Source organism: Phalangium opilio, unplaced genomic scaffold (assembly GCF_054372755.1).
Source record: "Phalangium opilio isolate 3A_F unplaced genomic scaffold, DU_Popi_V2 ptg000059l_1, whole genome shotgun sequence".
Classification (NCBI taxonomy): Eukaryota; Metazoa; Arthropoda; class Arachnida; order Opiliones; family Phalangiidae; genus Phalangium; species Phalangium opilio.
Genome location: NW_028324176.1, coordinates 3,274,331 through 3,302,161, shown reverse-complemented (window position 1 = coordinate 3,302,161; position 27,831 = coordinate 3,274,331). Strand labels below are relative to the sequence as shown.

Below are 27,831 nucleotides of genomic sequence, written 5' to 3'. Positions count from 1 at the left end.
TATATATTTGAAATATATTTAGCATTTCCAGCAGTCATTTTCGAAGATGGCGCCCAAATTATCAGTAGCACTTCTTTAATATTCTACAGGGCCGGTAGGCCCTTGTAGATATGACATGACACCCTTCCGTAATGTTAAAGAAAAAGTCACACCTTTTAGGGTTAGCGTCCCATAGAAAAAGTATTAAAATTTTTTTAAGGCAATTGTGACAGGCCATACGGAAAAAGTATAGCGAAGTTAGTTTTCGGAATACTTCTTAATTAACAAGCATTTATTAAATGGGAAACTTACCTGTTCCGATTTTTAATTAATTAATTCTAATTTTTGTAATTTAACTAATAAAGATAGTACGTCAAAAAATTACTTTTGGGTCAGAAGTCAGCCTAACCTTATAGGACGCTTAAACCTATTTTCTTCATTTCGTTCTCGTTGACAACTAGAAGGGCCTAGGTTTGTGGGTGCTAACAAGTTTCGTTGACTAATTGTAAATGTTGGCTTTCTTGCTGATTTTCCTAATTTCTTAGCAGTAGACTCTAACAAATTACTTTGGTATTTCGTCCGAGCTTGAGCACCTTTATATGTATTTTCTAATTAACTGTAGCACCCTTAATAAGAAATAGGTCGTTATCAGGTCGAATTTTCGTCTAGAAAAGTAATTCAGGTAAATAATTACAGTTAATAGGGGTTTTTATATCTTTTGAAGTAAGTTTTTCGACGTTCTTTACGGCCAAGGCTTAAGTTGTAAAGGCTAATAGCACCGCATGTTATTTCCCCATAGAGCTTAATACAGTCGAAGGCAGAGGGCTGCCATTACCCTATTTTAGTTACTCTGTGTAATTATAGTCTCATATAGTGTCTTTCCTCTTTAAAGATTATTAAAAAGGCTGATTTCAGCTCTCATTTGTTTTGGAATCCTGTGTATAGTCTGCTCAATTTTATGCTAGAAACAGAGCCTAACCGGATTAACCCTAGGTTTTTTATGCTGTATTTACCGTGTTCGCTTCCAATTTGATGTAAAAATGGCATACCTATTCAAATTATTAACGTGTTGAAATAAAGATAGTGATTTTCACCCTGTGAAAAGATCGAAAACTTCAAAATACTACTGGTAAGATGACAAAAAGTTTAAAATGTTTTCCTTACGGCAGTTAAAAGAGTCGTGGTGTTTACCTTAGCGCAGTTTAACTATTTGTTACCAACAGTGGATTTTGTTAATTCATAAATATAAGTAACAGTGGTGCTGATTAATCCAGGAGGACAGTGTCGTTATGTAATTTAACTAGTCAAATAATTTCCATGTTTACATCAGCGCAGATTTTTCCAAGGTAACCACATCAGCAACGGAGGGTTACGTTGCTCATCATTTCCACAGTTCACATTGCCGTTTGTTTATTCGTCTAAATTGCTATGAATTGTTTAGGTCTTTAATTTAATTATTGTTATTGAAGCCAAAGCTGTTAAACTATAGAATCACATCATTCATTGACATATGTTATAGATGATCTTTATGTTACCGCAAATTTAGCACGTGGTATGATAAAAATTAAACACATTGTGTTGGCAAGAATGAAAAACTCTTCTACACTTTACAATTAAGGTGATTTGAAACTCATTTTATAAGCTAAATCAACACTGCCAAACCTCAATAATTCATTAATTTCAAATTAATTATTAACGTGAATTTAAACATGAAATATACATATTTGGATGAGAACTCGAGTAACTTTGAAATAAAATAGTTAATTAAGATTAAAACTGCACAAGCTGTTAGTATAGCCCCATGTTTTCTATCTCATAATTAGTTAATTTAAATATTTAAAGTACATTAATAGGCGCGAAATTCGAAAGTTTAAGGTAAAATAAGATTCAAAACCCACTAAAAATTGCAATTAAGGTTAAGTATATATTGAATGTCATGTATAACCCAAATGTACACTGCCGAAACACAATCCTACGTTAATTTTAAATCAATTAAATATAATTAACGTGAAATTAAACCAAAAATATTATTTTTTTTGGATTAAAAGCTCAAATAACTTTTAAATAAACTGTTTATTTAAGATTAAAACTACCCAAGCCGTTGGTAAATCCCAATGTTTTCTATTTCACACTTCAGTTAATTTCAACTATGTTTAAAGTACATTAATTGGCGCGAAATTCAAAAGTTTAGGGTAAAATAATGACTGTGGCAAAAATGTTAAACTGCACAAAACGTTCCAATTAGGGTAATAAAATTCCAATAAATTATTTCGCAAAGCCACAGATGTTTCCTATTTCACTTTCGAATTAATTTAATTCATCATTAAAGTACATCAAAAGCGCATACATATTTAAGAGTAATTGCAATTAAAGTTAATATTTCATTGAAACTTGTATTATAAACTAAATCCACACTAGATAAACCGTTAAACTAAACTTAATCAAGTATAATTAATGTGAAATTAACCCAAAACACGAATGTTTTTGGTAAATTCATGGATACCTTATAATTAAACTAACAAATTATAATTAAAACTACACTTATCTTTCACTCAGCCTCCATTTTCCTGTTTACTTCTTACACTTAAAAAATTGTCATTTAAAATAATTTTTCCCACATTGAAAAGAGAGCTATTGAAAAGGCGCGAAGTTTAAAAGTTTTTTGGGGGGAGGGGGTACAGTATGTGTGTCTTTTTAACAGCAGTATTGTTACAATTGTAACACTACAGACCTTGTATTTCTAATGGAACCGGCAATACCGCAACGCTGAGCCGAAAAACCAGGATGTTAATTGTTTGGACCAAAAACATACCGCGGTGTCACTTGTTGAACGTTAAAGCGACCTTCATCACTTTAAATCCCATGACCTACTCAATCTGGCAATCATTGAAAACTCAACTTTGAGGTACTTCCGGTCCCTTTTGATATACAGGGTCTTCAGTGTAGGAGCTAAGTAGTAGAATTACAGTAGTTAGTCTCGTTTCCTAGCGAAATGCCAACCTATTCCAACCAGGACAAATTGGACAGGATGTTTATTTTGGGTGAAGGTCGCATTAACGTTAAACTAAAGGCAGTGCTTTATGCCGCACGGTTTCCACACCGACAACATCCGGTGCGAAGCACCTTTGCCGACATTGGCGAGCACCTTCGTGAATTCGGTAGTGCAAGATCGTGAACGTAGAAGAGATTGTATAGTCTGTAATGAGGATAGATATTTTGACATAGTAGCACGTTTTGAAGCCAATTCATGCTAATAGTAGAGCGGTGGAACATGAAGTTGCACTAAGCCATTCTACTGTTTGTGCCAGTTTACAAGGGCATCACTTTCCAGCATTATCATAACCCCCTACATCAAGCCTTAACGGACGAGGACTTCGTAGGACGGCAATACCATTAGTCTTACCATGCGTCATGAGTTTACTGCTTGCAAATGTATTGCAAGACATGGACAGTCGTCTGGAAGAGTGCCTAAACCACAATGGTAGAAACGTCGAGTATTTACGTTGAGGTGTTTACCAAACAGTTAAGAGGTTGCAATTTGAGGCCCAGGTTCTAAGACTAATCGTAGGATATTGCTTTAAAATATTTTGTTGCATTCTCCAGTATTCTTTTTGTACCTTGTCACTCGTTGTCACTTGCATACAATAAAACATGAATTCTAAACATTTATTTACACCCTGTATAATTTAGTAAGACATCACCCGTTGAGAGTATTGGGGGTTGTACATAAAGGAAGCTGTTGGTCTGATCTCGACACCACTGTATATGTATACAGTGTACAAAACAAATATTTTTCTTCCATATTTTAAGCTTCTGTCATAAATAAAGTGCAACATTATATGCTTATCGAAAGCAATGTTATTGGATATAAGTTAAATGTAATTAACGATACTTAAGTACTTCTTTAAGCAATTAGAAATAGATCAACCCCAAATGTATGACGGTAAAGCAAACATAATTATTCAAAATTTAATTACATTAAGACTGAAGTAACAGATATTATAAAAAACGTTTTGGTTTGGACCAAGGCCGAAAAAACAAATGATATGTGTGAGGTTTATCAATTGGTTAAAGTTACAGATATTGCAATTTTTCTTGTCATTTTTATCCATTTAATCCTTAATCAATATTAAATTCAATCAACTAATTTTACTGTTAATCGATCTATTCCCTCTAAATTAATTGAAAAAATTACATATCTACGCTTTTTCAAGAACAATTACATTTTCCGAAAATATTTTATCATGAAATTAATTATTTTGAAGGGATTTCGTGTAAGTACCTTGACGGACATAGTTTAATTGTTGCTGGCTTGACAAATTTTCAAGTTTGCATCAAAAAAAACTTAAATCGGTAAGTTGCTTAGAAGACTGATGTTAAAAAAAATATGATAATTGAAATTTATTTTGTTCAGACTAGTTAATAAACGAATGCCGTATACTTAAGACAAAGCAACATCGTTTATCCTGTGTGGTTTTTGTTAGTAGGTAGCTATCTGTAGCACTGGAAAAATATGATATCGGTATAAATATAACCAAAGATAAATAGGTAAAGATTACATAAAAAGAAATACGTTTCAGTACCAATGGCTTGTTATATTCATTTCCATTCATTACCAGTTAAACGAAGAAGGTCACACTTAACTTAACCCTCACCCACGAAAGTCTAAAGTACGAAGAGGGAAATTGCAGTGCAACCTTTCTTTCATAGAGGCGACAATAGAAATGTAGCATTTCGATATACGAAATTAAATGTATGAATTCGTGCAACACCCTGGTTTGGCATTCACTATTATATATTTACATTTTCCTTTCGAATTATGTCAAAGTTCGCTTGGTCTTTTTAGACAGACTGTTTCAAATAGTTCATCTCGAAAACGAATGACATAGCTTAGAGAATTGACACTTACGAAAACGATCAATCGTTTTCGAGTTCAAGGTTTCGTAATTTTCAATGTTCGAAATCTCAATAAACTTTACGAATGCGTTTGAGAATTGCCTCCTAAGTATGTGTCGCGCTGAAGCGATGTGTCGATCGGTAAATATTGACTACAAGAAAGGTACTTGTCAATACAACGCTGATAACCTTAAAAGCGGACCCGACGCTGTATTTCGAGATATGGAATCTTTCAATTACTCCTAAAAGATATGTCTACCAGGTTAGTAACTATTAATGTAACTGTACAATGTGTTGCTCGTTTTCGGCCTTTAATCTTTTTGTTTATTTTCAGATGGTTCAACTTGTGAAAGGGATTGGGCTTTTGAACGAATCAGAGGGAAGGAATTAGTAGGCCACGAATACGACCGGGTCTTAGTGGAAGGCAACACTAAGGAAGTGTGTATGGCGGCGTGTCTTAAGTATCAGCTGTTCCACTGTCGTTCTGCTCACTTTAATTACCAACTGATGGAATGCAAATTAAGTCCCTACAGTCGGTACACCTCGTTCGATAAGAAAGTCTCACTTGAAAACTCGCGTCTCGTCGTGGACTATTTTGAAAAATATTGTTACAAAGGTAGTCAATTTAAAATAATCGAAAATTTTTTGTCTTGCCTGCGCTTTGGTAATTTTGGCCAAAGCAGTGGCGTGAGACCTCTTTACCAGGTCTCCTAAACGCAGAGCATGCACCTTCTGTGCGGCTTCGGTAAGACTACCATTGACGTTGAAATCATCTGGTATTGGGTAGTGCGGAAGCCTTAACTCTCTCCCAAAATTAAGAAACGCAGGGGTATAGCCCGTCGATTCTTGTACGGCGGTTCTAATAGCAAAAGCTTACTGAGGGAGCCCAAGGTCCCAGTCCCTATTGGAATCTTTTACATAAGACGCAAGCGTGGTCTCTAACGTCTGATTCATACGTTCCACTGGATTTCTTTGCGGGGAATAAATTGAAGTTAACCGATGTTTTACTCCTACCTGCAAGAAAGCTGTGCGCATAATTTTGGAAACTTTGCATTAACATAGCAGAGCGTCTTTTCGATACACGGACCTCTGGGTTATGGGCCCACCACGCTTCCACTGCGCCACTCTGCTTACATGATCATGGTATGAACAAACTAACATATCAAAATAGCAAGTGCTATTGTGCATTAATTTAGCAGAGCGTGGTTTCAATCCACGGACCTCTGGGTTATGGCCCCAGCACGCTTCCACTGCGCCACTCTGCTTACATCACCATTATATGAAAAACTAACTGATACCAAAATAGCCAATGCTACTTTGCATTAACACAGCAGAGCGTCTTTTCGATCCACGGACCTCTGGGTTATGTGCCCAGCACGCTTCCACTGCGCCACTCTGCTTATATTTTCATTGTATGAACAAACTAACTTATATCAAAATAGCAAGTGCTATTTTACATAAATTTAGCAGAGCGTGGTTTCGATCCACGGACCACTGGGTTATGGATCCAGCACGCTTCCACTGCGCCACTCTGCTTACATCACCATTATATGAAAAACTAACTGATACCAAAATAGCAAATGCTACTTTGCATTAACATAGCAAAGAGTGGTTTCGATCCACGGACCTCTGGGTTATGGGCCCGGCACGCTTCCACTGCGCCTCTCTGCTTACATGATCATAGTATGAACAAACTAACATATATCAAAATAGCAAATGCTACTTTGCATTAATTTAGCAGAGCGTGGTTTCGATCCACGGACCTCTGGGTTATGGGCCCGGCACGCTTCCACTGCGCCTCTCTGCTTACATGATCATGGTATGAACAAACTAACTAATATCAAAATAGCAAATGCTATTTTGCATTAATTTAGCAGAGCGTGGTTTCGATCCACGGACCTCTGGGTTATGAGCTCAGCACGCTTCCACTGCGCCACTCTGCTTACATCACCACTATATGAAAAACTAACTGATACCAAAATAGCAAATGCTACTTTGCATGAACATAGCAGAGAGCCTTTTCGATCCACGGACCTCTGGGTTATGGATCCAGCACGCTTCCACTGCGCCACTCTGCTTACATGATCATAGTATGAACAAACTAACTTATATCAAAATAGCAAATGCTACTTTGCATTAACATAGCAAAGAGTGGTTTCGATCCACGGACCTCTGGGTTTTGGTCCCAGCACGCTTCCACTGCGCCACTCTGCTTACATCACCATTATATGAAAAACTAACTGAAAGGAATCTAGCAAATGCTACTTTGCATTAACATAGCAGAGCGTCTTTTCGATCCACGGACCTCTGTGCTATGCGCCCAGCACACTTCCACTGCGCCACTCTGCTTACATCACCATCGTATGAACAAACTAGTTTATATCAAAATAGCAAGTTCTATTTTGCATTAATTTACCGGTGCGTGGTTTCAATCCACGAACCTCTGAGCCCAGCACGCTTCCACTGCGCCACTCTGCTTACATCACCATTATATGAAAAACTAACTGAAAGGAATCTAGCAAATGCTACTTTGCATTAACATAGCAGAGCGTCTTTTCGATCCACGGACCTCTGTGCTATGCGCCCAGCACACTTCCACTGCGCCACTCTGCTTACATCACCATCGTATGAACAAACTAGTTTATATCAAAATAGCAAGTTCTATTTTGCATTAATTTACCGGTGCGTGGTTTCAATCCACGAACCTCTGAGCCCAGCACGCTTCCACTGCGCCACTCTGCTTACATCACCATTATATGAAAAACTAACTGATACCAAAATAGAAATATGCTACTTGGCATTAACAGTCGATGCGTCAGAGAGAAAACCCCGAAAACTTTCCATTCTACGAAAAGTACAGGCGCGAGTTATAATTCTTAAGAGCGAAAATTTACAGAAGTATATTAACAAAAAACAACCATAAAAAGAAACATGAATTTAAACTTTGAAGTAATATTGATTATTATTATTCAGTTTACGACATCCTCCCCCTAAAAAAGAGGATTACTAATCTTATTTTTTCTTTATTTTCACTTAGAAATTTCTATGGGGTATAGTAATTGTAGTGGTCTTTTAATCTCTGAGCCGAAATGAGTTTTTAACGTGGCAGATCTAACAATTCCATCCCTTCCTACATGTAAATTAGTTATTCTACACAATTTCCAAAGATGACGTTGAATTCGCTCATCTTTCAGAATGACAACATCTCCCACTTTGGGTTCTCTAGAGTTAGCTACAAGTTTCCCTGATTTCTGGGCAGACCTTAATTCAAGGAGATAATCTTTTCTCCATCTGATCCAGAACCTATTTAGCAACTCTTGGCGGTATTTCCACCTTTTTTCTAAATATCCGTAGCCGATTTGCAACTCTCCTAATTTGAACTTTCTGGGGGGTAGCGTATCTAATCTTTTCCCAATAAGAAAATGGGATGGTGTGAGCGCTGAAGGTTCGCTTTGATCGCTATAAATGTAGCTAATAGGTCGCGAGTTTAAAACCGATTCTGCTTCTATGACGACGGTTTCTAATTCCTCGTACGTTAATAAGGCACGACCTACAACTTTCTTCAAACAACCCTTCAGTACTCCAACCATTCTCTCCCACATCCCACCCCACCAAGGAGCGCGATCTACTACGTATCTCCAGTCTATCTTCTTCTCTCCGAAATACTGGATAAGTTCTGGAGTGACTACTGTTTTCCATAGTTTGTTTAAGGCGATATAGCTTTTTGATTCGACGAATGCTTTCTTTTCCGCGACGTAATTTTTAACCAAAAACGGTCCGCAAAAATCTACCCCCGTATTTTCAAAGGGCGCGCCTTCGTTTACGCGAATCGGCGGTACAGGCGCGGTTTCACATTCGAAAGCCTTAGCTTTCACGCGCGCGCATTTTAAACATGTAAAGAGCACGTTTTTGACAACTTGCCGACCTCTTGGAATCCAAAAACGTGTACGGAGACCCGATAGCGTAGCGTTGACTCCCATGTGGAGAACGTCCTCGTGATGCTTGTTTATTAATAGCCGTGTGAAGTGGCCTTGGCTGGGAAGTATAATTGGGTGTTTTTCATCAAAGTTGAGGTCCGAAAATCCCAATCGTCCTCCCATGCGGCAAATACCCTCCTGGTCTAAGAATGGCTTTAATTCAGCGATGAGTGAATCTTTCTTGAACTCTTTCTTCTCCTTCATGGCGTCGATGTCGTAAGGAAAAGCTTCCCTCTGGGTGGTTTTTATCCAATAATTTTCAGATTCGAGAATTTCTTGCGTGTTCAACTCCCCACGTCTCTTTTGGCCCTTGTTTCTCGCATTGAATGTAAATCTTTTCATCCAGGCCACGATCCTTACTACTCTAGAGTACTTGGAATATTTCTCAATTTCTAAAAGAGGTTCGATCTTGGGGTTTGAAATCGCGACGAGGTAAACCGCGCAGTCTTCATACTTTGCTCTTCGTTCAGCTTCAACCTCAGGGGTTAACTTAGAGCTCTCTTCTTTCTTACTGGGCCATTCAGACTCTGATTGCCATAGAAACTCGGGTCCATTCCACCACGTGTTATTTTCCTTTAATTTGGACGCGCTTATTCCCCTGGTCAGTAAATCGGCGGGATTTAACTTTCCGGGCACGTGATTCCATAAAATTGGATCCGTATTTTCATGAATTTCGCTAAATCGATTGTTTACGAAAGGTTTCCATATTTTTGCGCTACTCTTTATCCATGAAAGAGTGACAGTGGAATCGCTCCAATAGTGTTTTGATGGTTTCTCATCCACGAAATTCTTCTCCATTGCTTTTGTCAATCTAGTTCCGAGGATCGCTGCCATTAGTTCTAATTTGGGTATTGTGAGTGCCTTGAGAGGCGCAACTTATGACTTGGAGGTCAAAAGAACGACCTTTACTCGTCCTTCGTTTTCAGATCTCAGGTATATCACTGTTCCATATGCTTTTTGACTCGCATCCGTAAAACAGTGGAGTTGACACGTTTGACCGTGACCATAGTACCTTGGTACTTCTATTTCCATGAGTCTGGGAAGGTCCATACACCAACTTTCCCATTGTTCGACCAGATCTTCGTCTATCCTTCGATCCCAGTTTGTGCCTCTCACCCAAAGCTCTTGGAACAAACATTTTACTGTTATGAAAAAGGGTGACAAAAATCCTACTGGATCAAAGATTCTTGATGAAGCTTGAAGAATAAATCTTTTTGTGTTCTTTTGTTTTCTCAAAAATTCCATAAGGCTGTCTACTTCGAAGTAAAAAATATCTCTCTTCGGCTTCCAAGCTATGCCCAATACTTTGAAGGATACGTCTTCCAACCTTTCAATACCGTCAATTTCAGATTCCAATTCTTGGTTCAACCATTCCGAGTTAGACTGGAATTTTCTTAGGTTCATGCCAGCCTTACTTAGGACCTCTTTCGCGTCGTTTGCTAGACGTAGAGCTAATCCGTTATCCTTGCCTCCTCCGACTACGTCATCTACGTAAAGGAACTCTTTCAATAGTCGGTAAGCACCTGGAAACGTGTCTTTATATCCTTCTATGTGGTGGCGAATGGTTGCTCCGAGTAAGAATGGACTTGCGTTGAGACCAAACAGGACTCTAGTCATTCTCAAGACTACGACTTTCATTTTGTTTGGGTCTATTTCTCTTCCCTAGATCCAAAGGAATCGCGTGACGTCTCTATCCTCTTCTGCCAACTTGACTTGTAAGAACGCCTTCTCTATGTCAGCGGTGAAAGCTATGGCATTCTTTCTCAACTGGACCAGTATGCCCAAAAAGTTGACGTTCAGTGGGTGTCCGGCGTGTAGGCAGTCTACTTACTACTTCTGCTATTCCATTGTTCAAGTGAGACTCAATGACGTCCGCGTAGTCTTTGAAAAGTTGAGGTTTCTTACGAAATTTCTTCATTTGACCGTAGAATCTTCTTTCTGCTACCATTTCATTGTCGCTGGTTAGCTTTACGCTATCTTTAAATGGAAGTCTTACTACATAACGTTCTCCATCGAATTCTATGGTTCGATCGAATTCATCGTCGATGACCTTTTCGAGGTTGATTTCGTCATCTGACTTGTCAATTATTCCTAGGGATTCGAGGTTCCACAAGGCTCTAAGGTTCTGGGAAATTAGTTCTTCTTCAGTTTCGTGTGGATCGCAAGGGGTCGCTATCGTGGAGAACACGTTCACGCTATATACGCTTGTATCCCTCTTGTTTTCTGTCTTTCGCACGTAAGGGCCGAGGAAGGTCCATCCAAACATCGCCTCAATGGCCTTGAGTTTTGGGGACAATTTCTCTACCTCGCCTGTGGTGATTTTCCAGATAAAATCAGCTCCTAAGAGCAGAGATATTTCTTCGTCGCCTGAAGATTCCTCGTTAGGTGGCGTGTCTGCTATCTTCCACTCCTTTCCTTGTGTTAAGCTCTCGATCTCTTCTCGTGGCATGGTGGGTATTTTCCCTCCAATCTTTGGAGTTTCTATTGCTTCTAAGATGACCGTGTTTGAATCGTAAGTACTTCCAATGGTGAACTTCACTCTTGATCTCGTGACCTTGGTTACGATTCCTGGGAACGAGTTTATATCCAAACTCTCCGTACCCAAAACAGGTAGATTTAACTCCTTGGATATTTTTGCCATGATGTACGTTCTCTGACTTGCAGGGTCTATCAAAACTCTCATGGTTTTCTCTCGTCCATTGTAAGATACTTTTACCCAAGCCGTTTGCAGGTAAATTACGGGTTTTTCATCAATTTCGCCTGTATCTGCGATCGCTAAGGAAACGTTGGTATTTTCATTTCCCGTTTCTTCTGTTCTCGGCTCTGCGCTTCCGCCTGGTGGATACTGTTTCTCGCATACCACGTGGCTATGACGTCTATCGCAGAATTTGCATTTTACCCCCTTTCTGTGGCAGAACCTTGCAATGTGTCCTTTTCCAAGACAAACAAAACAATACCCGAAATCCCTCATAAATTCTTTTCTTTCGTTAGCCGTGAGCGGCTTTTTACACGTCTCAAATTTATGAGCTTCCTTGCAGAAAATGAAGGATTTTTCTTCTTCCTTAGAGGGGTTCGCTACTGCCGTGACTGAGAAGGTCGATGAATCTTGTTTTGATCGGTGATTTGAGTATTCTCTCGGTTTCTTATGCTCTTTTTCTTGACTAATCGGTACTCTCTTCAATTTCGCGCATTGTTCGCGACTTTCGACCTCTTCCCTAAGAAATTCTATCAACCTTTCCATGCTGTTGATTCTCATTCTTCTATTTTCTCTGGTGAAACTCAGAATAATATCTTCAGGAAGTAAATCCGTAATCATAGGTATAACGAAAGTCCCGTAGCTTGGGTTGTCCTCAACGTTCAAAGCTTGTAGGCTACTAACCGTTATTGTGAGTGTATCGAGCAATTTTCTTAAACCCTTTACATCGGACGACTTATGAACCGGATCTAATGACCGTAATTTTTGTCTGTGAGCTTGTACGAGTAAATCAACTCTCCCGAACCGATCAGTCAATTTTTCTATTGCGTCGCCGTACGTCATATTTAGGCTTGACACACTCGCTAATGCTGTCCCTCCAAGATAACTTTTTAAATAGACTAACTTGTCTTCAGGGTCCAAGTCTTTCTTGTGAATCGTTACTTCATATTGAGTCCAGAATTCTTGCCACTTGTTTATTTCACCATAGTATTTTTCAATATTTATTCTGGGCAATTTCACTGTTGCAGCAATTCTGGGCTGCTGTGCTTGATAATGAACTGTCGGATTGTTCTGTGGAATCGCACTATTGCCGCTCCCAGTCTGGTTAGTGTTGCTGATTGTTGGCGTCACGATAGTGTTCTGTGAATCGATTCTCGAAGAAGAGCTAGAAGCGTTTCTATTGTTCTCGGCTATCGCTTCTGCACAAATCGCTTGATAGTCTAAAACTTTGTCTTCTATTTTTTCACATTCTTCCGTGTCTTGATCATACGCCGTTTCATCAGTTATTTCGTTTTGGATCTCCTCATCTATGGCCTTTAATTGCTTTAATTTCTCGACCAACTTCAGGTTGTAGGATGTTAGTTCCACGTTAGTAAGTGGATTTGCTAACGCGCTACCTGTTGCTTTGTCCAAGGCATTACATAACTTGGTTATGGAACTTCTTATAGATCCTCTCTTTCTGGCGAGTCTTGCTGAATCATCCATGTTCTCGTTTATTTTGAGTCGATAAAACACGCTTCGAAGACTTAATTAATTCGTGTCTTTGAAGATTTTAACGTTCTCTCGCAATAATTTCCTAATTAGTCTAACCTAAAATCCTATTAATCCCGTTGTTTCGGTACCATGACGTGACTCTGGTTGTTCACTAACTGAAAAATCTAAAGGGTTGATCGCGGGTTTAATTTAGGTTTAAATTAACGAAGATTTAAAACATGAAAAACAAAATTTTATTGAAGGTAAAAAATATCGCTCCTCTCGCTTCAATGTTCAACTTAAGACTACTTTTTTTCTATTATAACTACGCTTGGAAAGCCTTCTCGGTTCTCTCCCCTGGCGCCAACTTTCTCTTCAAAAAACCTGGGAGGTCGTACCCCTTTGTGGGTTACAAGCAAGAAAATTCGTAGCTCTGCTCCTTACTGTCGATGCGTCAGAGAGAAAACCCCGAAAACTTTCCATTCTACGAAAAGTACAGGCGCGAGTTATAATTCTTAAGAGCGAAAATTTACAGAAGTATATTAACAAAAAACAACCATAAAAAGAAACATGAATTTAAACTTTGAAGTAATATTGATTATTATTATTCAATTTACGACAGCCGTGCGCGACGTATTATTGAGAATACTTTTGATATAATGGCAGCTCGTTGGCGAATATTCCGGAAGCCATTAAAAGGAAATTGTGAAAACATTGACCAGATTGTAAAGGCGTGCATAGTGTTGCATATTTTTTTAATGACCCACGAGACCAATAGCTTATCCCATAAAAGAAGATACAAGCCACCCAATTTTGCAGATACCGAAGATGCAAATGGTAACATCGTAGGAAGAGGATGGAGAAATATTGTAGCTGGTGGAAATGCAATTAGAGTGGGGGGTGTCAGGGGTGCAAATAGGCATGGAGCACAACCCGCAGAACTTAGAAATACCCTTGCCAACTATCTTTGCAATGAAGGTGCGGTTGAATGGCAAGACGCTTACATAAAAAGAGGAAACATAAATACGTAATTGAAATTCCTTATCTTTTTTCGAGTTTTGCAAGTAAAGAAAAAATTAACTGACAAAAGTTTAATTTTTATTCTTTTTGGTTAAACTTTTCAAATAAAATTTGTTCAAACTTAAAACGCACATCTGCTTTATCTGTTTCGCTTAATTTTTCAAAGCGTTTCTCCACACTTCGGAAATAATAGTAACTTTCTGTGTGTTCCGGAGATTTGTTTTGGGGCATAAGTTGTTCCGAGTTTGACGTTGCTTTTTGCAATATATTTATTACTTCCTTATTAATTCCATTATCTTGTAATTTCTTGTTTTTTGGTCCTTCTGTTTCCGTCGAATCTCCTAAATCTTCAGATGACCTCACGCTCTTGCCACAATTAAATTCAGTGTCGGTGGTCGATGACCTTGAAGTTGAACATTGTGGGTCGTTATTCAAAAGATTTCCTTCATATATGAAAATATTTTCTTATTTGAAGTTCTGGATTACATACTAAATAGATAAAAACCTACGAAGAACAATCTTGGTTTTCTTGGATGACAATTTCGCTTTCGTCAATTATTATTGCTTGCTCTTCAAAACTACTCGCAGTTCTAAAATTATAGTATTATAATTTTGATCTCACTTTAATTATGTAAAATTTCAATCTTACTCTCTGTGGGCGACAGAGGTTTCCAAGAACCCATCCAAAATCCCATAGAGCCTCCATTTAGGTTTAACAACATCTTTCGAGCCGCTACCACTCTTGAATTTCAAATGGAAAGCCCTTCTCTCTTTCATATACCTGTCTCTCAAACCCTACCATTTTGAAGCTGCATCATCTCCTATTTTTATACAAAGCTAATTAGCAACACAAATTTAAAAAGACAAACCAGAAGCGGTTGGAAATATGATTTCTATTCACTCAATGAAAACTACTTACTAGATAGCCCAAATTGTTCCCCTATAGATCTCCAACAATTGTCTTTCTTGACATTATCCTTGTAGTCTTTACTACTTCCATCGTAAAGAAATGGATGTTTTCGAACTTCTTCGATAAAATCTTCATTGTTCACATCCTTTTTTAAAACTCTCAACTTCATCGCGGCCGCCATTTTATTTTACCAAAAAAAAACCCCAAAAGATCGAGAAACGACGTCCGAGTGACGTAAGATCATACGGCCCTATTATTGGCTGCGACAATATTCGGTGGCCAAAAAACTAGAGCTTCACTCTACTCCGGCGAAAAGAGACTTTTCGTTTCGGCGCGCCGAAGTTTTTTCAGTGGCGGCAGGTTTTCGCCCGATTTCGCCCCGTGAAAACCGGCTTTTACGGGTATTGTTAATTTTGCAGAGCCTTATGTCTAGCAAGGAAATTGTAGAGAAGCCATTCTTTTACCACTTAGGAAAACCTTGGTATCGAAATGCGCTATTTACCAGGTATAAAACTGTAATCTACAAAGTTAAAAATATTATTGATGATAAAGTTTACATGTGTTCAAATTAAATAGAACTTTGCAGTGAGAAACGATTTTGGCGAGATCGCAGGAAGAAGATAGCAAAAACCTTGCACCTGAAATTGTTAAACTTGTATTTGCCCATTTTCCACGAATTCGCCCTGACTCTATCGAACAAGTTATTTAAAACGCAGGGCCAAGAAGTGGAAATCTTGGCTCTCCTTAGTTACTGCACCCTCGACGCTATCACTGGTAATATATATTACCAAATGCATGATATGTTCCTTGAATTAACTGTCGCGGCTGGCATACAGCTCTTACGCTAGACTTATGGATCTGAAATATATTAATTTTGTCCACTTATTCTCTTGTTGTTGGCATCATTCCATCGCGTTTAAATGGTAGTTCCTAACGTTAAATCAGGGATAGATTTAATTTTAGAAGTAGGAATGGAGAACGGTTAGTATTTGCTTCAATCCGACTTATTGCCCAGTATAGAGCCCTCCCTCCAACACGTAACGAAAAGTTTAAATTTTCTTATTGGCTCACTTAAGCTACGTTTTGATAACGTTGCTGATGGGGACGGCGAAAACTACGTAATTACATTTTACCTCTGTCGCTATGACCCGCCTCTTCTTTCATACCAGCCCCCGTCAGGTGGAAGAGGGTCCGAGACTATGACGTGCGCTCAGATTACTCCGTTCTCCATTCCTGCTTCTAAAATTAAATCCATCCCTGGTTGAACAGGGTTGAATAAAATATCATAGAAGAAAAATAATATCTGTTGTGGAGAGAATCTGAGAGTATACTTAGTCTCTAGAATAAAGCAAATATAAAAACAAGCTATGGAACATAATGAATGAATGAATGCTTTATTCGTTCTCTTTACAAAGATCCCTTTTAGATCAGGGAGGAACCATTTAAAATGCCTCGCAAGCTTAATACTACAACATGAAGTTTAAATATTACATCACAATGTTTTAAAAAAAAGGTAAAATTAGAAGTGAAAATGTTTAGTACTAGATACATTATGTTATTTACAATGAGAATAGTCCAGCACGAACATGAATAAATAGCGCAGGGAGAGACGAAGGGGGTATGGAATTTAAATTTACTGTAGAAGTTCGATGATTTTAAGAGGTTGGTCTGTCGTTGCAACTCGTAAAACGAATGCGACTCCATTGGGCCTAGATGGTACTTTGTTGAAGGGACGTGCGATGGATTTGGGGTAAACCCGAGTAACTCGCTCAGAGGAAGCTCTTTATGCCATGAGCAACGAAAGGGTTCAACTTGGGGACACACTTGTAATACATGAGGCACGTCCTCAATATAAGAGACAAATAGGGTCTTCAAAGAATATCTGCGACAGACGAAAAGCTGTAGGAAGGGCCCCCACACGAGCCTGGAAGAAAAGAGAGCTCCCTTTTTCATTTGAGTAACAAGATGTGCCCGGCTGGGCACAGAATACTTTTGCACGGCAACTGTCGAATTACTATTATTACTATCAAAAAATGGCCCAGGGATGGACTCATAATAGTAGCCACATCGTACCGAACTTAAAAGGCGTATAGAAAATTTACGTGAATAGCCGTAACTATGCTAAAGCGATTACCCGTAATTCTAACGTAAATTTTTTTACTTCTATTATTATTCTAATAATGTAACGCAAGAATAGAAGTGAGTGAGTAGCCCCTCGTTGCGAATTCTTTAACAGCGCAATCATTCAATAAATTTACTTAAGTTATAATTTTCAAATTTTTCCTTATTATCTTAAGATGAATTTCGTCCCGAAACATCTTTAATTAAAATAAAACGTAAAAAAATTATTTTCTCGTGTGGAATCGAACTTGCGACCCATGGTTCTGCAGTGCAAAACTCAATACCTCTCACCGATATACCACGCGCCCAGTATTCAAGCCTCGCCAACATTATTAATACATGCCTAATTTTTTTTATCTCACCTTAAAAACCAGAATGTTAAAACAGAACAGTAATTTTTATTACTTAAGTCAAACAAAACTGATTCAGATTATTTTAAAACATTTTAAAACTAGTAATAATATAGTGCCACATTAAAACAATAATATTTCTATTTTTAAAATGTGAACAATTTTATTCCTATTTTTAAAATGTGAACAATTTTATTCCTATTTTTAAAATGTGGCAATATTTTATTTACATTTTTAAAATGTGGCAATATTTTATTTACATTTTTAAAATGTGGCAATATATGTTAAAATGTGGCACTATTTTATTCATATTTTTAAAATGTTGCTGCACAATTTTATTTATATTGTTAAAATGTGGCACTATTTTAATTAAATTTTTAAAATGTGACACTATTTTATTTATATTTTTGAAATGTGACACTATTATAGTACTATTTTTAAATTAAGATGCTAATTTATTTATATTTTTAATATGCGACGCTATTTTATTTTTATTTTTAATATGCGACGCTATTTTATTTTTATTTTTAAAATACGATCTTATTTTATTTCTATTTAGAAGTGCAAACAATTCAATAAGATTCTAATAATTCGTAATTTTCAATCATCTAAGCTAATTCCTCATTCTCAAAGTTTTGCTGGTTTTAAAAATTCGTGGGGATTTTTGAGATTTGAGGTTTTGAAAAGCGACATCTCTGCGTGGTGCCCAAATACACCTTGACTGCCTTCCCTGAGATAGCGCGCTTAGGCCTGTAATAATAATAAATTTACTTTTGTTAAAACTTTTAAACTTTTTACTCGTTATTTTAAGATGAATTTCGTCTCAAAACATCCTTAATTAAAATAAAACTTAAAAAAAAAACATTTCCTCGTATGGATTCGAACTGCGACCCATGGTACTACCGCGCAAAAGGCAACGGCTCTAACCACCATACCACGCGCCCAGTTGTAAAATCCAATTTCAAAATATATTTTTTTATAAAAGCTCGCGCATGCGTATCAGAGACTTGGTCACACCAAAACTTCAGCGCAAAAAAGCCGGTATTCCACTGGGGAATTTTTCATCGTTTCCCTCTCGTGGGCCCGTATATTTCTATTGACACCCGAGCGTGCTCGACGGGCTTTAAGTCTTCCGTTTATAAAAATATAACTTTTGAACGCCATCTATTGATGGCGTGCAAAAGTAAAAACTTCAGTGGCTGGGGGAAGTGCATAAACTTCTTGGCTCGCAGATTTCCGAACCTCTTGATGCCAAAGGTCTTCACTCGCCTCCAGAACTGATTCATCAACAGCCGCGTACCACTCTTTGAGGGTCAATAGATTTGCCCGAGAACGTCGATTGCCATATTTACCATCTAGATTCGACAGACGGTTCATCCAGGACATTCTCAGCCCAGAGTATCGTACATAGTCAAGCGTTTTCTTAATTATTCGTTCCTGTCCTAGAAAACGAAGACCCCCTAAATAGCGAAGTTTGCTCTTCGCTTCCCGAGCGGAAAAGGAGGACCAGGCGAGATCACCCGTGACCGCTGAGTTGGGAGTTAGGAAGTTCCCTCCCACTGCAGCTCTTCCCGCAACGAATTGTGACTGTTCAAGCTTATCCATCGTCGCTTTACCAAAAACTAGGGCTTCATTGGCATAGGTCAGACTCGGAACGGCCACCGCTTTCCAGAGAAATCGGATAACGCGGTAACTATCATAAAAGTTTAAACCCTTGTGTTTTATGGCTCCCAACAGCCTGGGTGCCTTTTTTGTCACCCCATCTTCTTGGGGCCCTATGTACGTTGTGCTGGAGTTGATGTCAATGTTTTTTTTAATTTTTTAAATCTTAAAAGATTAATATAATCTTTATTTTATCTTAATAAGGCACTCGAAAGTAGAGGAATAAAATGTACACAGATATAAAATAAAATGAACATACAGTAAATTAAAAAAAAACATACATGACCAACTGAATTGTGGGTCTTGTCTAACAGTTTTGTATTTTTTTGGAAAAAAGTTCTTTTTAGAAACGAGTGAAGTCTTATTCTGAAGTGTCTTAAAAAACTTTAAAAATGAATTCTTTGGTGTAGTTGTAATTGTCAATGCCCTCTAAATATTTATTCATCCTATTGCTTGAAACATTGTCTTGTTTGAAAAGATCTTCATGGTGATAACGATGCCTTTTCATTAGAAATTCCAACCACAAAATATTTGTTATGGGCTTGAATTGGTCCCATTGTTCCTTTGTCTTATCCCTCATGTCGCGATAAACATCATATTGTTCATCTCCCGTTCCGGCAAATAATTGATCGTCAAAACCTTTATAGACGGGAATTCCGTCTTTCTGCAGTCTCGACAACGTGAAGTCAATGACTTTTACATCGCATCCGTACGTTAAAACTTTTATAACTTTTCCGTTCAAAATATAATCCGCGAATATTCTTCGTGTTTTTGAAACCAAGATATTTCCTTCGTGTAAATCACGATGTTCAAATTCGCACGATTGTTCCGCGACGACTAATCCAATGGATAATTGTTTAACAACGGAAATTATTTGTGTCGCCTTTGAAAACTGAAAAATGTTCAAAATCAGTGCCCCTATAGGCGTATCGGAACACGATGTAACGCTGTTTATCGTCAACTTGACTTGAGTCGTCATTAACAGCATCGGGTTTTTCGTTGGCAAAAATAGCCCATTCTTGCAAAAGTTTAAAGGGAAGAATTCCCTCGCCATACGATATTTCTTTCACTTCGAAATAAATGGACGCCTTATTTTCACCGTTACTTCTTAAAGAATTCATTTCTTTCGAAATGACTATTTCCGAAAGCGCTTCGTGCAGTGTCAGTCGCTTCGTTCCAGAATCGAAAGTTCCATCAGCTGGGACTATTTTCAAAACTACGACTTCACCAGGGACTATTTTCAAAACTACGACTTCAACTTTACATTTTATTTTGTAAAAGTCCGCAAAGGATCCTTCTCCAATTTTTTAGCGGTATTTCTTTTCGTCAAACATGGTGTCCATTAACACCACATCCTCTTGTAGACAGATTTTTAAAACTTTTTCTTCGGTTGTTGTCTCGAAGAACGTGTCCCAAGCATCTTGATAGTTTATTTCGGAGGAAGAGGGCTGCTCATTCATCTCCGCCTAGGATTGTTCACCACCTTTTTTCAAATCTTTGATAGTACGGTCGACTGCCACATCATTCTCTTACAACGACGTTCCAAGACGTTTTCTTTGGGTTGATACGGCTTTTAAAATAGTATTCTCATTTAATCTTTCCAGAGAAACAATGGGTGAGATGATTTTCTTGGAGTTGACGTGACTATTTGCAGATTCGATGGATTTTTCGTCATCCATTTGTACGCAAGAAGTGCTTTGAGCAGTCGAGGTACACTGTTAGAAAAAAAGGTGTTTCATGGGTGTTCGGAAATACCTTGAGGTGTTTATAAACTCTTTTTTGAGTGTTTTTTAACTAAGATGGTGTTTCCTCCGAAAAAAGGTGCTAGTTGACTCTTTTAAGGTATTTTTTAAGGAAATGGTGATTCACAGGCACGTAGACACACCTTTAAGTGTTAATTGACCCTTAGTTAATATTTTTTTAAACGGAAATAGTGTTATTAATATAAATCTGTTCGAATGGTGCGAATAAACACCTTTGGGCTTTACTTTACACATTTTTAGCTGATATGGTGTTTTTTAAGTGAAAGGTTTTTGAGGGAAATCACCTATTAATTCTACCTGCATAGTGAAGCATCCTAAAGAAATCCCGAAGATTTAAAAAATTGCTTTGGACTACCTTATACCAAATATTTGAAGGAATTCATACTCATTTTGATTTTTCAATCATTGGAAAATAATTCTCGAAGAGTTAAATATGCTGGAATGTCTTGGAATTAGAGTAATTCGTAAAAAATCACTTGAATTTCCCCTTGACACAGGTTTTTATCTCTTAGAGTGACGATGACGTCACGGAGAGAAATAACACTGGACGTATCTGTGTGTCTGAGATAAAACAAAGCTTTATAGCTACACAACTACTAAAATAATCGTAATGCCGAAAAATATTTAAAACATTTCCATTTAATATTCTGCAAAAAGAAAATGTAATCGTTTTGTAAGAGATCTTATCATCCTACTCGCTTTATATTAACTTTGATATGCGTGTTGTGTCTCGATTCAGATGCAATCTTCATTACTCGTTCTATATATACTCTCAATTTTGTCATTCCAAAGAAAGAAGTTTATCTTAAACAGGAGTCTTAAATAATTAAATAAATATAAGTGTTATGAATTATTTTAATTGTCAGTATTTTTCGATAATTATAGTTAGGTCGGTTTAAGAAACTTAATTCATAAAATAATTGTAAACATAGCTATCTATAAAGTTATACTTCTAGGAAACACCTATATCAGAACTTTTGTAAATTTTGGGTATATAACGTGATTGATTCACACTAAGAGATAAGAAATGCGCAATTGCGTGAACCTTTGGTGGAAGCTCTGCCATTAGGAGGCTAGACGTTTCTCATGTCTCACGTGTGGCGTATGTGATATACACCAAAGACTAGTGCATGGTGTTGTTGTTAGAAACCATTAAATACCGGTTGGCATTGGGTGAAACAATTGGTTGTTTGACAGCAGATGAAGGTGTAACGGATAGTTAATAATTGACGTTAAATAAGATGGATATAGCAACGAAGAAACATTTTTCAAATTTCTGTATACTGAGAAAGCTGTTCGGAAATTACGAACACGTTTGGTTAGATTTGCCAACTGCGAACGCGGTGACAGACAGACACACAGACACGTCCAGTACAAAACCTCTCCGTGACGTCATCGTCACTCGGAGAGGTAAAAATTCTACTTCATTACGCTATCGCCGCACTTGTATTTCTAATGGTATATACCACATACACGCTTATCTGTACTTATTGACTTCTGACAACACCATCATATAGTCTTCTGTGTATACCACATACACGCCAATCTGAAACGTTGGCTTCTACTCCATTATCAGCGTTGGGATTAAGATGTACGCGCGATCGGGTTAAGTTACGAGAAACGACTAGCCTCCCAATTTCAGGGCTTAGACCAAAGGTTCACGCAATAGCGGTTATTCCTACCAATTTTGAATCAATCGCCTTATTTACCCTTACTCTCCACAAATTGTGAAAACAGTTTACGCTAGAAGTCAAACGTCAATAATAGATATGATTAAAATCATTTTAAGAATAACGGTTCTTAAAACCACTTAACTAGAATTAAGGTAAAGTACTGACGATTAAAAAAATTAATATCATTTATATTTATTTAAATATTTAAGATCATTTTCTTTCTTCGGAACAACACAAGTGAAAGTTTATATAGAACGAGTAATGAAGATTGCATCTGAGCCGAAACACTACACGCATATCAAAGTTAATATAAAGCGAGTAGGATAAAATTATCTCTTACAAAACCATAACATTTTCTTATTGTAGAATATTAAATGAAAATTTGTTAGGTATGTTTCGGCATTACGATTCTTTATGTTGTTTTGTAGCTATAAAGCTCTGTTTCATTTCAATATTCCCAGAAGATCTTTTATATTAATATATCAAATTTGGTGTTTACTTTTTAATTCAGCTTTACTACATTAATATACAGTGTAAACATGAAATTAAACTTTCCTAGTTACACTAAATGTTACTTTTAAATATTTTGGTAAGCGTTGTTCGGATTGGTTCCTTGAATTCTTGTGTCTTTGAGAAGGTATTGACGGTTCAGAGTGAGCCGAAAATTAAATACACATTTGAATCAGGTCCTTAAATAGAACTATTGAGGATATACAGTAACGGTTAAACGTAACCATTTCACACACATATCAATTCTTACACAGTTGAATAAGGCTTACAGCAGAAAAAACGTTTACCCTTAATCCACTGATCCAGCAGATTTTGATCGACAAATCTATGGTAACTCATGTGTTTTGAAAAAATAAATTTCAAAAAAACCTTTTACAGAGTCTATAGACACCCTTCTGGTATAATTATAAACCTCTATTAAGGGTTTTGTTTTAAACCTAACAGGAATTAAAAAGCACCAACGTCATTGGAATTTAAAAACACCAAATTAGTCTCAAAAAGACCATTTTTTAAGGGTTTATAAACACTTTTCTGGTATTAATATACACCTCTATTCAAAGCGATTAAAACACCTAACAGGATTTAAAAAGCACCTTCAGAGAAGGTATTATTTCGCACCGTTTTGAAAGGTGCGTATTGACATCCTCTCGAATGGTGCTTTTAAACACCAATAGAGGTGCTCCTGGGGATGCATTAGGAAACACCTCTAATGGTTTCAAACAGTTCCATTTTTTTTAACAGTGTAGTGTTTTTAACACGTGGCACAGTGGCGGCTCAAGTCACGTGGAGGCCCCAAGCGGTAACCATTTTGGGGCCCCCAAACTCAAGATATTAAAGTTAAATAGTAGTAATTGGATTCTTTTAAATGGGTTAGGGATTTATTGGTGATTTTCATTAATACTTTATAAGGGATAAGGATTCATTGGTTATATGGGATGAGTATTGTGGGTTATGTCTGGATTACGGTTAATCATCGAGGTGCTACTCACTCGTCGATTTAAAACGGAATTGGGATTAATGTATACCTAGAGGTTACGGGTAATCTTCTTAGCACTGTTAAAGACAACGCGTCGAGGAGCTATTCACTAACGGTAATTTTCACTCATTAGGGATTTGTATTAGTGATTTTAAAAGGGAATTTGTTTAAGGGTTACTTATGTGTAATTATTTTAGAAACGTTAAATGTAGCGCGTCGAGCGGCTACTCACTAAAAAGTCATTGCCGATTTTAAAAGGGATTGGGAATAGGGATTATTTAGTGGTTCCGAGCAGTCATTTCAGCACTGTTAAAAGCAACGCATCGAGAGGCTATTCACTTATGAACATTTTTTTCATTGGTGATTTTCCCTGATGCTTTTAAATGTGATAGGGATTTATTGATGGTTTAAAATGGATGTGGATTAAGGGTAACTAATACCTATTCCAAAGAGAGAATGTTCTCGATAGATGGAGCCTTACAAACGATGGGGCTCTAATCTGGCCGGTGCCATCTTGTTTCCCTATGAAAGACGATTTAGTTTTCCGGAGCGCTCCCGGAGCGCTCGGATCACCGCAAAAAAAAACGCTATATGTTTTTCACGATCTGTTTCTTTTACCTTTTCGTTAAGCCTTGGTTTGGTTTTTGGAACTCACGAAATTATAGGTATAGTCAGGGATAGATAGACTTTTTTAAGACGGAATAAACAATGTTTGGCCTTTACTTCAGTCCGACTCATATAGTCCCTTCCTTCAACACGTAACCAAAAAATTAAATTATCTTATTGGCTCACAAAAACTACGTATTGGTGACGTTGCTGACGGGGAGGGCCAAAAATACGTAATTCCTGTTTACCTCTGTCGCCATGACTACGACCCCTCTTGCATTGTACCATAGCCCACTCGATCACGCGCGTCACGACGCAAGCTGCTCGCGCTATAGCCATAGAGCGCGGATCGAGTGGGCTATGGTTGTACAGATAAGCGTCTTCACAGGGGTTCAAAATGGAGCCGTCTAAATGCGAAGGTCCGGTAATTATTCGGGAATTGTTTTGAATAGCAATTAAGAAGGCAGTTAGTGAATTTGGTGCCGGTGTTTTGGATTTGGAGTACATCTGTAAAGGTGAAAAGTGTTCGCTAATTCTTTCTTAAGCCAATCATTTGTACTATCGTCATGATTTTGTAAACGAATTTGATGAAGTTAACCAAGGCTTAGTGAATGGTCAGGAGTTTTGTGAGCTTAGTGTTTGGTTAAAACCTGTTCGTGCTGTAATATCTATGAAGACTTTTACTCAATTCTAACTCACTTTTAATTTTCTTGGGTCTTCCCCGTTTTTTTTTCAGTTGCACTTGATTCGATTTAGAAACGAACTATTTTCACGTAGAGACATATTCAAATTCCATCAAGTTATGTATGTTCAAAACCTTTAACTAACTTGTTCATGGCAATTAAAAGCAACCGTCGTACCGTTTCAGCACCGCGGGCAGCCTCCATTTTCTGTTTTCTTTGCTCGAGGTTTCCTTTTTCTCTAGTTGGAATACGTCATTCGCGTCCGCATGACCTATCCCCATGGGATACAATGGGAAAGCGTAGAGCAACGACGGGCATGAAAGGGGTGGGGCTTACTTGTCCACTGACAACGGCGTAAGAGTAGAAGCGTAAAATCTCGCGACTTAGGTCTTCTTATATAAATCTCTTCTTGGTATAATACTAAAAGGGAGAATATTCGTAATTTATTTCCTTTTAAAACTATTAGTCTCTTCCATTTTTTACTTTGAAAAAAAAAATTATTAATGGAAGAAAATTAATTCTGCTCAATTCGGGGCCCCATGGCATCCCGAGGCCCCAAGCGGCCGCTTAGTCCGCTTACCGTTAAACCCGCCACTGACGTGGCAATGCATGTTTTAAGGATGTTTCTTCATTTGAACTAATACAGGATTTTGTTTTAGGTTTTTCAGTCAATGGATCATTTAAGGCACTGATAGTTTTAGAGGCACTTTCAGTCGCTTTTATATCACAGAAAATGTTGTTTCCATTGTTGGCACTGATCACTTTAGTATTTTTTGAGGAAGCATTTCGCTTTACACGGACGTCAATTGGAAGCTCTTTCGTCAATACTGGTGGTGTACGTCTCAAGGCACTAGTAACCTCTAGTTCGACATTTTCGTCTTGTCGTCTAATAGTGAAGAAGCTAAATCCTGAACTCTTTGAGAAGCTTCCAAGAGGAGCATTTCCAGAGGTTTCGTTAGAAGTTCCAAGCGGCTTGGGCCTTTTTTATTGCAGTACTCTCGACAGTTTTTATGCTGATCGAAAACGTGGTTATGGACATTCCTTATATCTTTTCTTAGGATTTCCGCGTATTTTTGGTGAAGATGAACCAGGTCGAAGTTTAATTTGAGATTAAAATCTCTACCATCCATTGGGCTACGCTTTTAATGGCGGAGCGCATCCCTTTGCCTAACATTACGATCCTGGATTGAGATAGGGCGGCTTTGTATTTGGAATTTTTCGCCAATTAGTAGATTTTCATGCGATAATTTCGCACAACGTGATTTGAGCATTCGCTTTTACTTATTTCATGCCCGTAAGAAACATTTTCCTGGAGTTTTTTATGAACCGATGAGTCGCCGTCCCCAATAATGGTTTTGTATTGTAGCCCGTGCATTGATTCACTTTTATTAAAGCCTTCTATTAGTATGTCACTCTCCATGGCTGGATAGGAACCGTCCCCGTTCTTGTAGCATTGATGAATTCGAATTTTTTACCGCTATGAATGGCGCAAATACAACAATATTTATTTCGAACTCCAATAAATAAAAGCTTTTTAGTTTTTGCTCCAATTATGCAAGCTACACCGCTTTTAGCTGTATATCTCTGGCCATGGCTGCGATGAGACCAGCCACCGTCGACAATAAATGTCACAAAAGTTATCCAATGTTCATTTACTTTACCACTTTTTGTTGCTAGCTGCTTTTCTACCTTTCCAGCATCTACCATTTCGTTGGCGAGTATCTTTTCCAAAAGCTATAGGTCCAAAGAAATTAAGATATAGTATGGCCTCGCAAATTTTTTAATCCAAATACATAATAAATGTATATTTACCCGACCAATTTCGCTTTCTTGGCGCAAGTACGTAGATTTAGACATATTTCGCATTCCGAGTAGAGAAAAAACTTCATCTGTATTTTCGAATCCACTTTCAATTGATAAAAAACCCCAAACCGCGAGCGTATTCAAAGACAGATCTTTGGAATTTTCACCAGTGTCTGGGTTTTTGCGAACTCGTTTACTATCACCACAAGATTCCATAAAGCTGGCTGTGGAAATAGTTTTTGTTTAAGGGCAAGATTTACAAGCAAATACCAATCTCGACCTCCGCAAAAAAATAATTCTTTCTGGAACTCAAAAGCAGCGTTTTGTGACTTCTGGTACTTGTGTGTTTCAAGAGATCTTACTTTCGAAATAAAATGGCTGATCTCTACTATTCGGTTTCCTTGTAAAATAGGTTTTGGTGTTCTTATTTGAGGTAGAGTCTCTTGCTCTTTCATGGGCAAAGAGCTACCGATTGATTTTCTGGGTTTTTCACTGGATGTTAATGGCTGTAAAACATTTCGGTTTGACGAGACCGATTTAGCAGTAGCACAATCATTTTTCAAATCAGTCACACCATTTAAAATTGAAATTTCTTCTACGTCTAATGATTCGTAAGTGACCGTGCTTATCGAACTCGCTATTCCCATAGAGGCTTTATCATTCGTTAGAACCAAATTTTTTCGGCATGATCAAACTTGCAATATTGTCAATTTCAAGCACGGCCCCAGTTTCAT

The 27,831-nt window shown here is 37.7% G+C and overlaps 3 protein-coding genes across 3 annotated transcripts; all 3 read right to left on the bottom strand.

The window, feature by feature from the left end:
* Positions 1-9,728: 9,728 nt before the first annotated feature.
* Positions 9,729-10,490, bottom strand: LOC149667347 (uncharacterized). Its single transcript, XM_089841450.1, has one exon. The coding sequence runs from the start codon at positions 10,488-10,490 to the stop codon at positions 9,729-9,731; it is 762 nt and encodes a 253-aa protein (XP_089697576.1).
* A 97-nt stretch (positions 10,491-10,587) lies between these two features.
* On the bottom strand, positions 10,588-13,032 carry LOC149667346 (uncharacterized). Its single transcript, XM_089841449.1, has one exon. It carries the CDS (start codon positions 13,030-13,032, stop codon positions 10,588-10,590), a length of 2,445 nt encoding a protein of 814 aa, XP_089697575.1.
* Positions 13,033-19,459: 6,427 nt separating this feature from the next.
* LOC149667345 (serine/threonine-protein kinase haspin-like) lies at positions 19,460-20,762 on the bottom strand. The gene is made up of 4 exons (XM_089841448.1): positions 20,652-20,762; positions 20,396-20,549; positions 20,046-20,341; positions 19,460-19,975 (listed from the first exon to the last, which is right to left on the bottom strand). Exons 1-4 carry the CDS (start codon positions 20,760-20,762, stop codon positions 19,460-19,462), a joined length of 1,077 nt encoding a protein of 358 aa, XP_089697574.1.
* Positions 20,763-27,831: the final 7,069 nt, after the last annotated feature.

Coding starts and splice junctions, on each gene's coding strand:
- LOC149667347 (XM_089841450.1), bottom strand. CDS start 10,490: ATGAAAGTCGTAGTCTTGAGAATGACTAGAGTCCTGTTTGGTCTCAAC.
- LOC149667346 (XM_089841449.1), bottom strand. CDS start 13,032: ATGGATGATTCAGCAAGACTCGCCAGAAAGAGAGGATCTATAAGAAGT.
- LOC149667345 (XM_089841448.1), bottom strand. CDS start 20,762: ATGGATGACGAAAAATCCATCGAATCTGCAAATAGTCACGTCAACTCC. Junction 20,550..20,651: donor AGAATACTATTTTAAAAGCC/GTATCAACCCAA, acceptor GAACAATCCTAG/GCGGAGATGAATGAGCAGCC. Junction 20,342..20,395: donor GTTTGACGAAAAGAAATACC/GCTAAAAAATTG, acceptor TAAAATGTAAAG/TTGAAGTCGTAGTTTTGAAA.